Source organism: Vigna radiata, chromosome 9, assembly GCF_000741045.1.
Source record: "Vigna radiata var. radiata cultivar VC1973A chromosome 9, Vradiata_ver6, whole genome shotgun sequence".
NCBI lineage: Eukaryota > Viridiplantae > Streptophyta > Magnoliopsida > Fabales > Fabaceae > Vigna > Vigna radiata.
The window spans coordinates 544,714-556,793 of NC_028359.1; the positions used below are offsets into that span (position 1 = coordinate 544,714).

A 12,080-nucleotide genomic window follows, 5' to 3' on the forward strand; every position below is an offset into this window, starting at 1 on the left:
TTTGGTAATGACACAATTTTCATGAGCATTAATCCCAATAAAGTGAGTTCTTACATTGTTGAGAAAAAAGAAAACCCTAAGAACCTCGAGCATTGAAGCAACCAACATTCATGGCTACCTTTATAACCTAATCAGCATATCTTAATGACCTCATAGTTGTGACAATTATATGAAAATAAGAGCATGATTTGAGGTTTTGACTTGTATAGAAGAAGAACAGAAGAACACTGCTATTCGTGTTATTTGGAATTTCGAAGCTGTAAAGGGAATGAATTGATAACGATCTGAATATGGCCCAAAAGCATTGTTTGCAAGAATTCAATAATAGGGTTTCTATTGCATCACCATCACTATCATCTTTAATTCAAACATATACATTGCTTTCTTCCCTCTAAAATAAGTATTATAAATTAATTTATAAAAAATTTCTTACATAGTTCATTTTTTGAATATTTATTTTTAACTTTCATTGGAAAAAGTTATAATAAACTAAATATTTTGATTAAATCTAACTTCACGCTCAATCTAATTAAATTTCATTGGAAAAAGTTGAATAAGTCTTATTTATTTAACAACGTAAATCCAACCCAACTATAACAAAATTGAGTTGAGTCACACAATTAAGTAATTCACAATAGGCATAAAATTAATACTAAAATATTAAAACAACAATCATGACTCTTTTTTACAACTTATTAATTCAATCTAAAAAAATACAAAGATTAAAACATTTTCTCTAATAATATGTTACATTCATATAACATTCACACAATAGATTATATTATTGTTTTCTTTATACAGAAAAACCATTAAAAATAAACAATATATTGTGTATGCAATAAGATTGGGTTGAATTTATAGCATTTAAACTCGTACATACACTACATTATTATCTAACCTAATTTAATCCAATAAAATATTTAATCCAATATGTAAACAATTGAGGTAAATGAAAAACAATCTTTTATATACTTAATTTTTTTATACTTATTTAACATTATTTTTTTTAAAAGATATAAAAGTTTATATTTTTATTATATTTTATCTTTATATTTTATATCAAAATGAATGTAAAAGTGTGATATTTGATTTGTTTATATTGATTATGTGAATTGAACCCCACTTACATTCTTTTATATATATATATATATATATATATATATATATATATATATATATATATATATATAATAAAAAAATATAGGGTGGTCCATCATCACCAATGACAGTAGAATTGAAAAGTGTTGTTCTCATCTTCCATTAACAATGGCTTCTGCAACTCATTGTGGTATTACAGACAAAAAAACCCTAAGTAACCCATAACGAACCACGTGTCCAGCATGGACTAAACTTTTTCCACAGTGTACACGCATGAGCCTTGTTCAACGCCCGTTATCACATTCAAACTTGAAAATTTCTCTCTTCTCTTCCATGCCCTCGTTTCGATGCATCCTCACTAACCCTACCTACAGAACAAGCGTTTTCCTTTTTCCTTTCGTTTACCTCGGGAAAGTGGAAAAAGTTTCATTCAAAAAACATGAGAAAGGTGAACCATTTTCATGAGCCTTTGTCTTGTCACGACCCCCTTATTTTCCACGAACAGAAAAAGGCACAACATCTGTAATTCTCAGACACACTCCATGCATTTATATACGCCTTTAACCTTCCACCCCTACTACCTCTATCATGTCATGTCAATTCTGCATGCATATTTAAGTTTAGACCTTAGCTTTTTCCAGATATATATATATATAATATATACTTAATTATTAAGTAAATATACTTAACACAGTAAAACCAGTTTGTAAAAATCAGATTTTATGCAGTGATTATCCTTAACATGCAAAGTTAATCAGTTATTACAATGAAAATTGAGATGGGTTAATACTGACAGAGAAGAGGGGTGGTGACTGACAGGTTACCGGCTGCAGGTGCTGTCGGGTGGGAAGAGAGGCTGCAAAGGCGCAGCATTTTGCAGAAGACAGGCGCATGCCAAGTGACCGGTTACCTGGACAGCAGGTTGGTTTCATACCCATACCTCCAACACAAACACTTGCAGTGAGGGTATGTAGGATGGTCCGGAAGATAACGCACACTCACCTCGATAACCTACAAAAACTGCACGCCCCTTTCATTTTATTTTCCATAATAACGCATACTGATTAATTACAATAATTAATTACACACTAAAGGTTGAGTCTTTATGATTTTCATATGTTTACATGAAAATCATTAATGGTGCATTTATTTCTGTTGGGATCACAGAACTCAAAGACATGAAACGTTACTGTTACTCGTTTTATGTATTTAAAACATTAAATTCGTTAAGTTTCATCTTATCTCAAACATTTTAAAAATACAAACCATTAGAAAGTTATCAGTTTTGTTTAATCATTTTTTATATTTTATCTCAGCCTTGTAAAGAAGCACTTAGAAGAGGGTCCCAGAATGTGGTCCAAGAGTGGGTTTGTACTGTGGTGCATGTAGAAGAACATGAAGGAAAGTGGAATAGAAGAAAAGAAGACAGAAAGTTAAGGAGTTTTGCGTTTGAGTCTGCATATTTTATATATATATATGTATGTATACATATGTGTGTATGTATATATATTATACACAGAACACAACAACAACACTGCATTGGCAGCGTAGGGTGTTCCATTAAGGGCCACTCGAAAACACTTTGAAAAGTTAAGTGAATTGTTAGAGTCAGCCAAAACGGGTCTGCCACTGTGGATGCTTGGTTTGGGTGCCGACCTCTTGTGGGCCGACATGAACCGTCTCCTTGCCTTCCTCTTCCACCAGGTTTCATTTCACTACTCATTATTTTTTCTTAAATTTTCATCTTACAACAGAACATGCATGTAGTAATTCTAATTACATATGTAGTAAAACATGCAACATGAATGCATGCTGTTTTGTTTGTCTGTTTTGCTTTGATCAGGGAGTGTTGGATGAGCAATTCTTGCAGCTTCAGCAGCTGCAGGATGAGACCTCCCCAAACTTCGTATCCGAGGTTGTCAACATCTATTTCCATGAATCAGAAAAGCTTCTCACCAATCTCAGAGCTTCGCTGTAATAAATCTTCTTCTCTTTCTTGGTATTTTTTTGCGGAGTTAGTACTGTGAGTAGACCAGTATAGCTATTATTATGAGCAAGTGATTGGTTTGGTTTGGTTTGAGTGACGATGCAATGATGAATATTACTAATGAATGCAGCATGGAGAGGGAGTTTTCGGATTATAAGAAAATGGGGAATCATTTGAATCAGTTCATGGGAAGTAGCTCGAGCATTGGCGCGAAGAGAGTTAGAAACGTTTGCGTTGCATTTCGTGCTGCTGCTGAGCAGAATAACCGTGCTGGGTGGGTGCCATTTGCCAAACTATTCCAATCACTATTCCCTCTGATTTCGTGCAACTTTTTCACTCTCTAACTCTCCATCGCCACTTCCCTTTTTCCATTTCTTCTAATCATCTCACACTTTATCCATTTATTGCAATATTCCCTTTTGCAAATGTTCGTGTTCGCACGTTCTCATATTTTGGAATATTAAAATACCGTGTCTTTACGATGCCTCGCTCAATCATGAGCACTTTTAAAATTGTGTTTCCATATCTGTTAATAGCCATTGCCAATTCTAACACACAGCTATTTTGCAGCTGCTTGCGAGCGTTGGAGATGCTGGAGCATGAATACTGCTATCTCAAGAACAAATTGCATGAATTGTTTCAGGTAATGTTGCATTGCACTGTACCATATATATGTATTATGAAAGCATAATCACGTTTTTGTTACTTGGTAATGAACAGATTGAGCAGCAACGTGCTTTGGCTGCAGGAGTTAGATACCCAGTGCAGGATTAGCAAAAAGATGAAAAATTTGTAGGTTATTTTGGTTTTGTGTTGTTTTGTTTCTGGTTGGTCTTTCCGGTTTTAGCCAAACCGAAGGATGATCGGCTTTTGTACTTGGGTGTGTAGGGAAAAGAAAAAAAGGGATCACCGACTCTGTTGTTTGGATTCTCTAGTGTACGTAGTGCCATCATGCTTATGCTTCGCTGTAAGCTGTTCACTTTTTTAGCTAAAGTGGATCAAATCTATTCAAAGTTGCTGCTCTTTCGATTTTTACTATTCCTAGAAACTTTCTCTTTGTATTTTAGCCACAGTAGAGAGAATTCGAAATGGAACGAAAATGTCGTTGGAACCAAACACGATACCACCAAAAACGTTGTATTCAACAAAGATGAAATATGATTTTGTATGACAGGTTTTCTTTCACCACTGTTGAGAAAATTAACAACAACGAAAACAACTAGAGAGTAAATTGGAAAGAAATAATTTTAAATGCATTACTTTTGTACGTAAAGGAAAAGTGATCCAGTACTGTTTTTTACCATTTTCGTGAGGAAATTGAATGGAAACCCAGACAGAAGAGAAAAGAGAAATGAAAACTCAACTAGAAAGAATTGTGACTTTTCTTGTTCAGTGTCGTCAGATAAAGAAATTTTTATTTTCTTTACTTTATATCGGATATTATTGTATACAATATAGTTCGAATTGAAGGACGACCAATCAATGAACGAACTTCATGCATAAATGATTTCCCTTTGCACAATCGAGTATATTTGACTTTGTATGTTTAAAAATTTTGACTGAAAAAGTATATACATTCAAATTTTAAAGTATACAGTGCACGCTCCACAGTATTTTTATGAGATAGATATATAAGTTTAGTGGTAGTTTATATGGTTTTTTTTTACTTAATTTACTGATATAATTTCTTTAGACTAACAACAAAGAATGAGTATAAGATGACTTATAAATAATGTTTGAAAGGCTTTCAATGAAGAAGATTTTAATATATCAGAAGCTTTAAGTTGATTTTATGGAGTTAGTTAGTTCCAAAGTATATCACTATTATAATAAAGACATTTTTATATTTTTCATATGAAATAGAAAACAACTTAGATACAAATAATATAAAAATATTTAATTTTTTACGAGACTAAAATCATAGTGAAATCTTTAAATAACAATCAATTTTCGAGACAAAATATAATTAGTTATTATGATGATTAATTTATAAACTAAAACTTATTAATATTTTAAATAATTTATTATAAATAAAAAATTATAATTGGTACGTGAATAAGATTTTAAATTGATTTCTAATATTTGTTATCAAAATTTTAATCATGAAAAGAAAAGATTTAGTGTCTAAATTAGCCTCTATTAATAAAGTTAGTTCATATATCAACCATTCTAATCAAATCACACGTTAAGTTAAATCAAGTTAAATTGAGTCAAATCATACTTTAGATCGAATTAATTCAAAATCATGACTAACCAAATTTAGAGTAGAACATGTTAGTTTCAACTGAGATTTAATTCAATATATGACTCAAATCAAACAAAATTGAGTAAAATCTATATTGCAGTAGATTAACTGAATTGAAATTAGAATCTAACAATCTAATTAAATTGTAAATAATGAAAATTAATTAATTATCAATTTATAATTTAACATTTTAAGAGGTAATTGAATTCTGTAAAATATGTAAGAGTTGGTCCTATCCCACTTCATCTCTAGTCACTTCTTCAGTAGCTTATAAACAGAAGCTTCTTCAACCACTCATTTGATGCAACAATAAAATGACAGGTTTATTTGTGTTTTTCCTTTGCTCGGTTATGCAGTTTATGTTCTTTTGAATTGTCTCCTTGACGATACCGACCAGTTTCAAGCTTGCAAATCTCAACATTGTCTTGTCGGAAAGAATTAAAAAGTTAAAAAAAGGTTGTAAACTTTGAAACATGTGCAGTTGGTTTGGGAGTTTGGTTACTAATTACTCAGAGAAGTTTGCTCACACCAGAGATACAAAAACAAAAGGAGAAAGGTACCTTGTTCTTTCTCTCTCCAAACAATCTCCCTCTGCAACACAGAATCTATTCTATCTTCTATCTATCTTCTATGCATGCATGAAGATTGGTCAAAAATTCAACAAAGCCACTGCACTGTAAAAACTCTTCTGGAGTAGCTAGCTTAGCTGGAAAGCTCGTTTCATAGCTTCTGCTTGCCGAGTAAAGACGTGACACTCTTCTGGTTTTAAGTTTTAGCTACAACCCACATGGAAATACATCAGATATTTCACAAACTATTCACTGAATTTGATCGATGGATGGACATGGATGCAGTTAGTCAAATTGTTGACCCAAATCATAGGTAAAACCAAACATGAAGAAAGAGAGAGAGTAGACACTATTTGTTTCCGAGTTCCGTTCTGGCTATGGACAGTACTGCCAAGAACAAGACTGCATCTGCATACAAGGAGGACAACAAGTGTTGTCTTGTTGGAATATGAATATATACATATACGTATATACATATATATGTATATATTGCATTTTCCAAGGAAAGGTACTAGTTTGTCTTTTGCACTTCAGAAAGTTGGATATGCAGATGGCTACATTATAGTGATCTGATCATACGTTATAGTGATCTGATCTGATCTGATCTGATCATCTGGTCATACATATTTCAAGAAAGTCTCAATCTTTGAAAATGGGGTTGGAGTTAATGTCACAGTTGTTGTAGTTGAGCCAGATACATTGTAACTATTACTTCAAGACAACCAATTAGAAAAATGATAATTTCACATACATAATTTTTTTACATTTTATTTTATTCTCTTACTTCTTACTTCTTTTTTCTTAAAAAAAATATAAAATTTTACACTTTTACGATATTTTACTCTTATCTTATGTATCAAACAAATGTAAAAAGCATTATGATATTTTAACAACTTTTTGACAACAGATTACGTATTACTATTTTATTGGTTCGTATATTTGAAACGGATCAATCACAAAATATCACATAAGCAGTTGTCAAAAAAAGTTGTTAAAGATACATTTTTCATGTAAAAATGTGTCATTGTACCCTTAATCCTCGATTATTGAGTTTTTGTATCACACTAGTGCAGAAAGAGCTTTAGACGTATGTTACTTTTGCCTTTTAACGTCACATCCTGAACCTGCATATTTAAGAGTGACGCTAATGGGATGTCGGATTCTACAGGTCCGACATAGCTATAGACGTCGGTTCACTGACATGACCGACGTCTATAAAGACGTCGAACATGGCATGAACCGACATCTAAGGGTTGTTATAAACGTCATACATGGCACTACTCGACGTCTAAGGGAACTATAAAGACGTCAGACGTGACACTAACCGACGTCTAAGGGTACTGTAAACATCGAACATGACATTAACCGACGTATACGAAGTGTTTGTTGTGTTTTAGTGAAGTTCTGCTCTTGTCTTTCGGTAGCATAGCAACACCTCCTTCCTTTGTTAGTTTCTTCGTAAGAAAAAATTGCGTCTTTTGTATCTCTTATGGTATTTCAATCCAAAGACGAACTTTGGTCGTTGCCTAGTTCCATTCCCACCGCCAATGAAAAAGAATACGGTGGGTGTCACCGTATTCTTTTTCTTTGGCAGTGGAAATGGAAATAGGCAAGGACCCAAGTTCGGCTTTAGGTTGAAATGCCACAAGAGATCCAAAAAACACAAGTTTTTCTTACAAGGAAACTAGCAAAGGGAGAAAGTGCACTATGCTACCCAAAGACACTAGAAAAACTACACTAAAACACAACGAAAACTAATTTTAATCGGTTCAAATGAAACATAATACGTCAAAAATTACTTTAATCGGATTAGAAGTAAATTTAAACTGTTCAAAAAGAGATCAAATGCACTTGAAAATGCAATGAAGCAAAGAGAAAAGACGAAGGAAGACGATGAAGTTCGCGAAACTACAAGTTCACAATCACTGATTTAACAAGAAATGAGACGTCAATTGCCCAGGAGACCGACGTCTATAATGGAATATATGTCGGGCACCTCATTAATATGGCGTCCATTTGATTTAAAAAATAATATTTGTGATATATATAGACGTTGGATGTAGTGGGGACCGATATCTATAATCAAATATAAATGTCGGGGTAGCATTACCGCACGTCTAAATGGAGAAAAAAATAATTAGACGTCAGGGATATCCTAACTGACGTCTATATAACCAATTTTTTTACGAAAATATCATCGGTCATCAATATACACCATTATAAAAATAATATAATATGTGTAAAATATATAAAAATATAAAAAAAAAAGAGGTATTGTATAATACCTCATTTATGGTATGAGAAAGGTGTTGGTGTTAAATATCATTTTCCTTATACCACCACCCTACCACCCAATGCCAGGAATTGAACCTTGGTCAGTTTGGAATTGATTATTAACAATTACCAAACAGGATGTAGGGTTTGGTGTCAAAGCTATGCATTTTGTTAGATATAAACATCTATTGAAGCTTACTGTGATGTAGAAAAGTGACTTTTATATATTAATTTTCCATATACCACTATAATAGATTATATTAATACCAAGAACAAGATTAATTTCTAGTAAATTAAAAATAGAAATTAAATTTTGTAACTGATTTTTATTGTAAATACTTTTTACTCTTTTATATACCATTAGTATCTTTATATTGGTTAACCAATTCTTTTAATTTTTCATATTGAAAAAGGATCATCCAGATTAAAAATATTTTTCTTGTCTGGTTAATAAAAATTAAAATATTTTATAACTATTATATACAGATACATATATTGTAATTTTACTTTTTATTTTAATATAAACTCTCCTTTTATATAATTTAATATTATAAAAAAAACTTATGTACACACGGTTTAAAGTTTCAATTTAAATTTTAGTAGTACTTTTTAATTAATTTTATGTAATAATTTCTCTTTTATGAATTGATATTTGAATATAAGATAGGATCAAATTTAATATATATATATATATATATATATATATATATATATATATATATTATATAATAATGATACATAAATTAGCATTTGGTAAGTAATATAAAAAGACTAAATAATCACATGATGGGTTAAAATAAAATAATTTGTCACATAAAATTGTATTACCATCTTGCAAGTGAAAAGATAAATCCATGAATATATTTACATGGACTTATTAGCTGGGAGTGGAAACATTCCTTTTACATGGTCTTAATTTTTAGAAAATGTTTTTTTAATAATTTCTTTTATAATATTTTTGACAACATAACTTATCATTTTAAATATTTTTTAAAAATAAATTTATTAATTATTTTTATTAAAATTGTTAAAATACCGTAATCTAATTTTTAATAAATAATGATTTAAAAAAAACAACAACGATAAATCTGTTTTAGATGAAATTACAAATATATGAAAATATTATAAAAATATTTACGATTTCTTATCTTCTAAAATGACAAACATTTTAAAACAAATTGAAATTCCATTTATATTATATGGAACGAAAAGTCATGTACAAATACGTACACCTTTAAATCGTGGATAGTAGGGGTGACATAATATATTTTATTTTTATAGAAAAATAATATATAAAATTGACATTATAAATGTATAGCTAAAAAGGTAATAAAGTTTAAGGAGAAATGTATAGTTGTGAAGAAACTGTCTTAATTGGCATCATCTGTTAACTTTATGTCTAGATATTTTATTTTATGATGGTAATTATATTTATTGAAGAATTGAAATACTTTATAATAAAATAGGTTATTTGTATAAAGAAATTTAAAAGAAATTGAAATTTTATATATTATTTAAAATTAAATAATTTAAGTTTAATTTAAATGTAAGAATTTGAAATTCTTTATTTTTTTTAATTTATATTTTGAATTGATTCCACTTAATTAAGACATAAATATACTTAATTTAAATTAAAACTAGATTGATTCAACTTAATTAGATATAATCATGGTTTGATGTTACCAAATATTTTTTGAATATTTTGTAATTAGTTAATTCAAATATTTATATAAATATTCAAATATGGTTAATTTACAACATTTGCTATAAATGTTTTATGATATCTATATTTAAAGTGTAAAATATATGCTCTAAACCCAAAAAAAAATGTATATTATATATGTAAAATACAAAGTAAAAGAGAGGTATTGTATAATACCTCATTAATTTCATCAACATGTTCATTCCTCATCATCATCATACTACAACCCAATGCCAGGATTCGAACCTTGATCATTTTGGAATTGTATTGCAACAATTACCAAATAGGATGTAGATTTTGATGATAGTTTAATACATTTTATTAATGATAAAGAAATTCAATGAAACTCCTTTCGATACAATATAGAAATGTGACTTTCATATACTAATTTTCCATATACCACTATAATAGATCATATTAATACCAAGAACAAGATTAATTTCCAATAAATTAAAAATAGAAACTAAATTTTGTAATTGATTTTTATTGTACATATTTTTGTATCCTTTATATACCATTAGTATCTTTATATTGGTTAACAAATTCTTTTAATTTCTCGTATTGAAAAAGGATTATCCAGATTAAAAATATTTTTATTGTATGGATAATAATAATTAAAATATTTTATAACTATTATATATAGATACATACATTGTAGTTTTGCTTTTTACTTTAATATAAACTCTCGTTTTATATAATTTAACATTATAAAAAAATTGATGTACACACATTTCATAATGGCTTCAAATTTTAATTTTAGTAATATTTCTTTTATTAATTTTATGTAATAAATTCTCTTTTATGAATTCATATTTGAATATAAGATAGGATCAAATTTAAAATCATAATAATAATAGTAATGATACATAAATTAACATTTGTTAAGTGATATAAACAAGAAACTGAATTGAAAAAAAGGACAGCTGTGAATCCGTTTTAGATGAAATTACTAATATATGAAAATATTATAAAAATATTTACGATTTCTTATTTTCTAAAATGAAACATTTTAAAGCAAATGAAACGAAAAGACGTGACAAATAATATATAATTTTTACATTATAAATGTATAGTTAAAAGGTCATGAAGTTTAAGGAGAAATGTATAGTTATGAAGAAAATATTCTTATAGTTTCACTAATTAGCATCATCTGTCATTACAATGTAGAGTTGAAATAAATGTAAAAAGTTTAAAAAAGAGTTTGGATTTTCTTAACTTTATGTGTAGGTATTTTGATGGTAATTATATTTATTCAAGAAATTTGAAATACTTTATAATAAAATATTATTGATAAAGAAATTGTAAAGAAGTTGAAATTTTATATATTGTTTAAAATTAAATAATTTCAAGTTTTATTTTAAACGTGCAAATTTGAAATTTTCCATTTTTTAATATTATATTTTAAATTGATTCTATTCAATGCGGATTTAGGTAAACTTGACAATACTTGATGAGGGATTGACCATATCTAGTTTGATGTGATCATGGCTCGATGTCTCAATCTAGCAAAAACTCAATTTGATTTGACTAAACTCAATCCGATTTGTTTCTATCTAATTTAGGCTCAACTTATCCTAAATGCAATTCAATTTGGATCCAAGTCAACTTGGTACAACTCAAATATTTGAAGTTTACTTGACTAATCTAAGTTTAGGTAGACCAAACATCAAAACATTGATTTTGATTTTAAGATGACTCCACTCGACCTACTCTTGATTGGACAAACATGACCAGGATCAAACTGTCTTGACCTAGACCTAGTCCAATTCGAACCTTGACTTGACCGAATTTTGTCTTATTACAACTTAATTTTACCTAAATTATAGTCAACTCATTTTAACCATGGACTAAATTTGGTCTAAAATATCATAATTTGAAAATAATTTCAATTAATGTAAATTGAGAATTTTCTTTTTTACAAATATAATATATTTTTAATTTTTATACAATTATTTGATATATATATATATATATATATATATATATATATATATATATATATCTCTTTTTTTTCATTTTCTGATGATTACAATATTTTATTCAAAATAATTAAAATTTATAAAATATGAATTGTCTTATCGTCAATATTATAAATATTTAGTATATCTGCAAGTATGAATTGTTTTTATCACTCCTAGTAGTATAATATGTGATGATTTTGTTAACGTCATAACATAAAGGAATATTATAAAGATAGTATATCAT

The 12,080-nt window shown here is 28.8% G+C and overlaps 1 protein-coding gene across 2 annotated transcripts; it reads left to right on the forward strand.

The window, feature by feature from the left end:
- The first annotated feature begins 2,543 nt into the window (after positions 1–2,543).
- LOC106773969 (histidine-containing phosphotransfer protein 1) lies at positions 2,544–4,204 on the forward strand. Of its 2 annotated transcripts, XM_022786285.1 has the most exons (6): positions 2,544–2,802; positions 2,942–3,072; positions 3,216–3,359; positions 3,656–3,728; positions 3,806–3,877; positions 3,974–4,204. In XM_022786285.1, exons 1-5 carry the CDS (start codon positions 2,734–2,736, stop codon positions 3,857–3,859), a joined length of 471 nt encoding a protein of 156 aa, XP_022642006.1. In that variant the 5' UTR covers positions 2,544–2,733; the 3' UTR covers positions 3,860–3,877; positions 3,974–4,204. The 2 variants fall into 2 exon arrangements, with proteins under 2 accessions (XP_022642006.1, XP_014516228.1); XM_014660742.2 differs by having other exon boundaries at positions 2,545–2,802; positions 3,806–4,204.
- The last annotated feature ends 7,876 nt before the right edge of the window (positions 4,205–12,080 follow it).

Coding starts and splice junctions, on each gene's coding strand:
- LOC106773969 (XM_022786285.1), top strand. CDS start 2,734: ATGCTTGGTTTGGGTGCCGACCTCTTGTGGGCCGACATGAACCGTCTC. Junction 3,073..3,215: donor ACCAATCTCAGAGCTTCGCT/GTAATAAATCTT, acceptor TAATGAATGCAG/CATGGAGAGGGAGTTTTCGG. Junction 3,729..3,805: donor AATTGCATGAATTGTTTCAG/GTAATGTTGCAT, acceptor GGTAATGAACAG/ATTGAGCAGCAACGTGCTTT.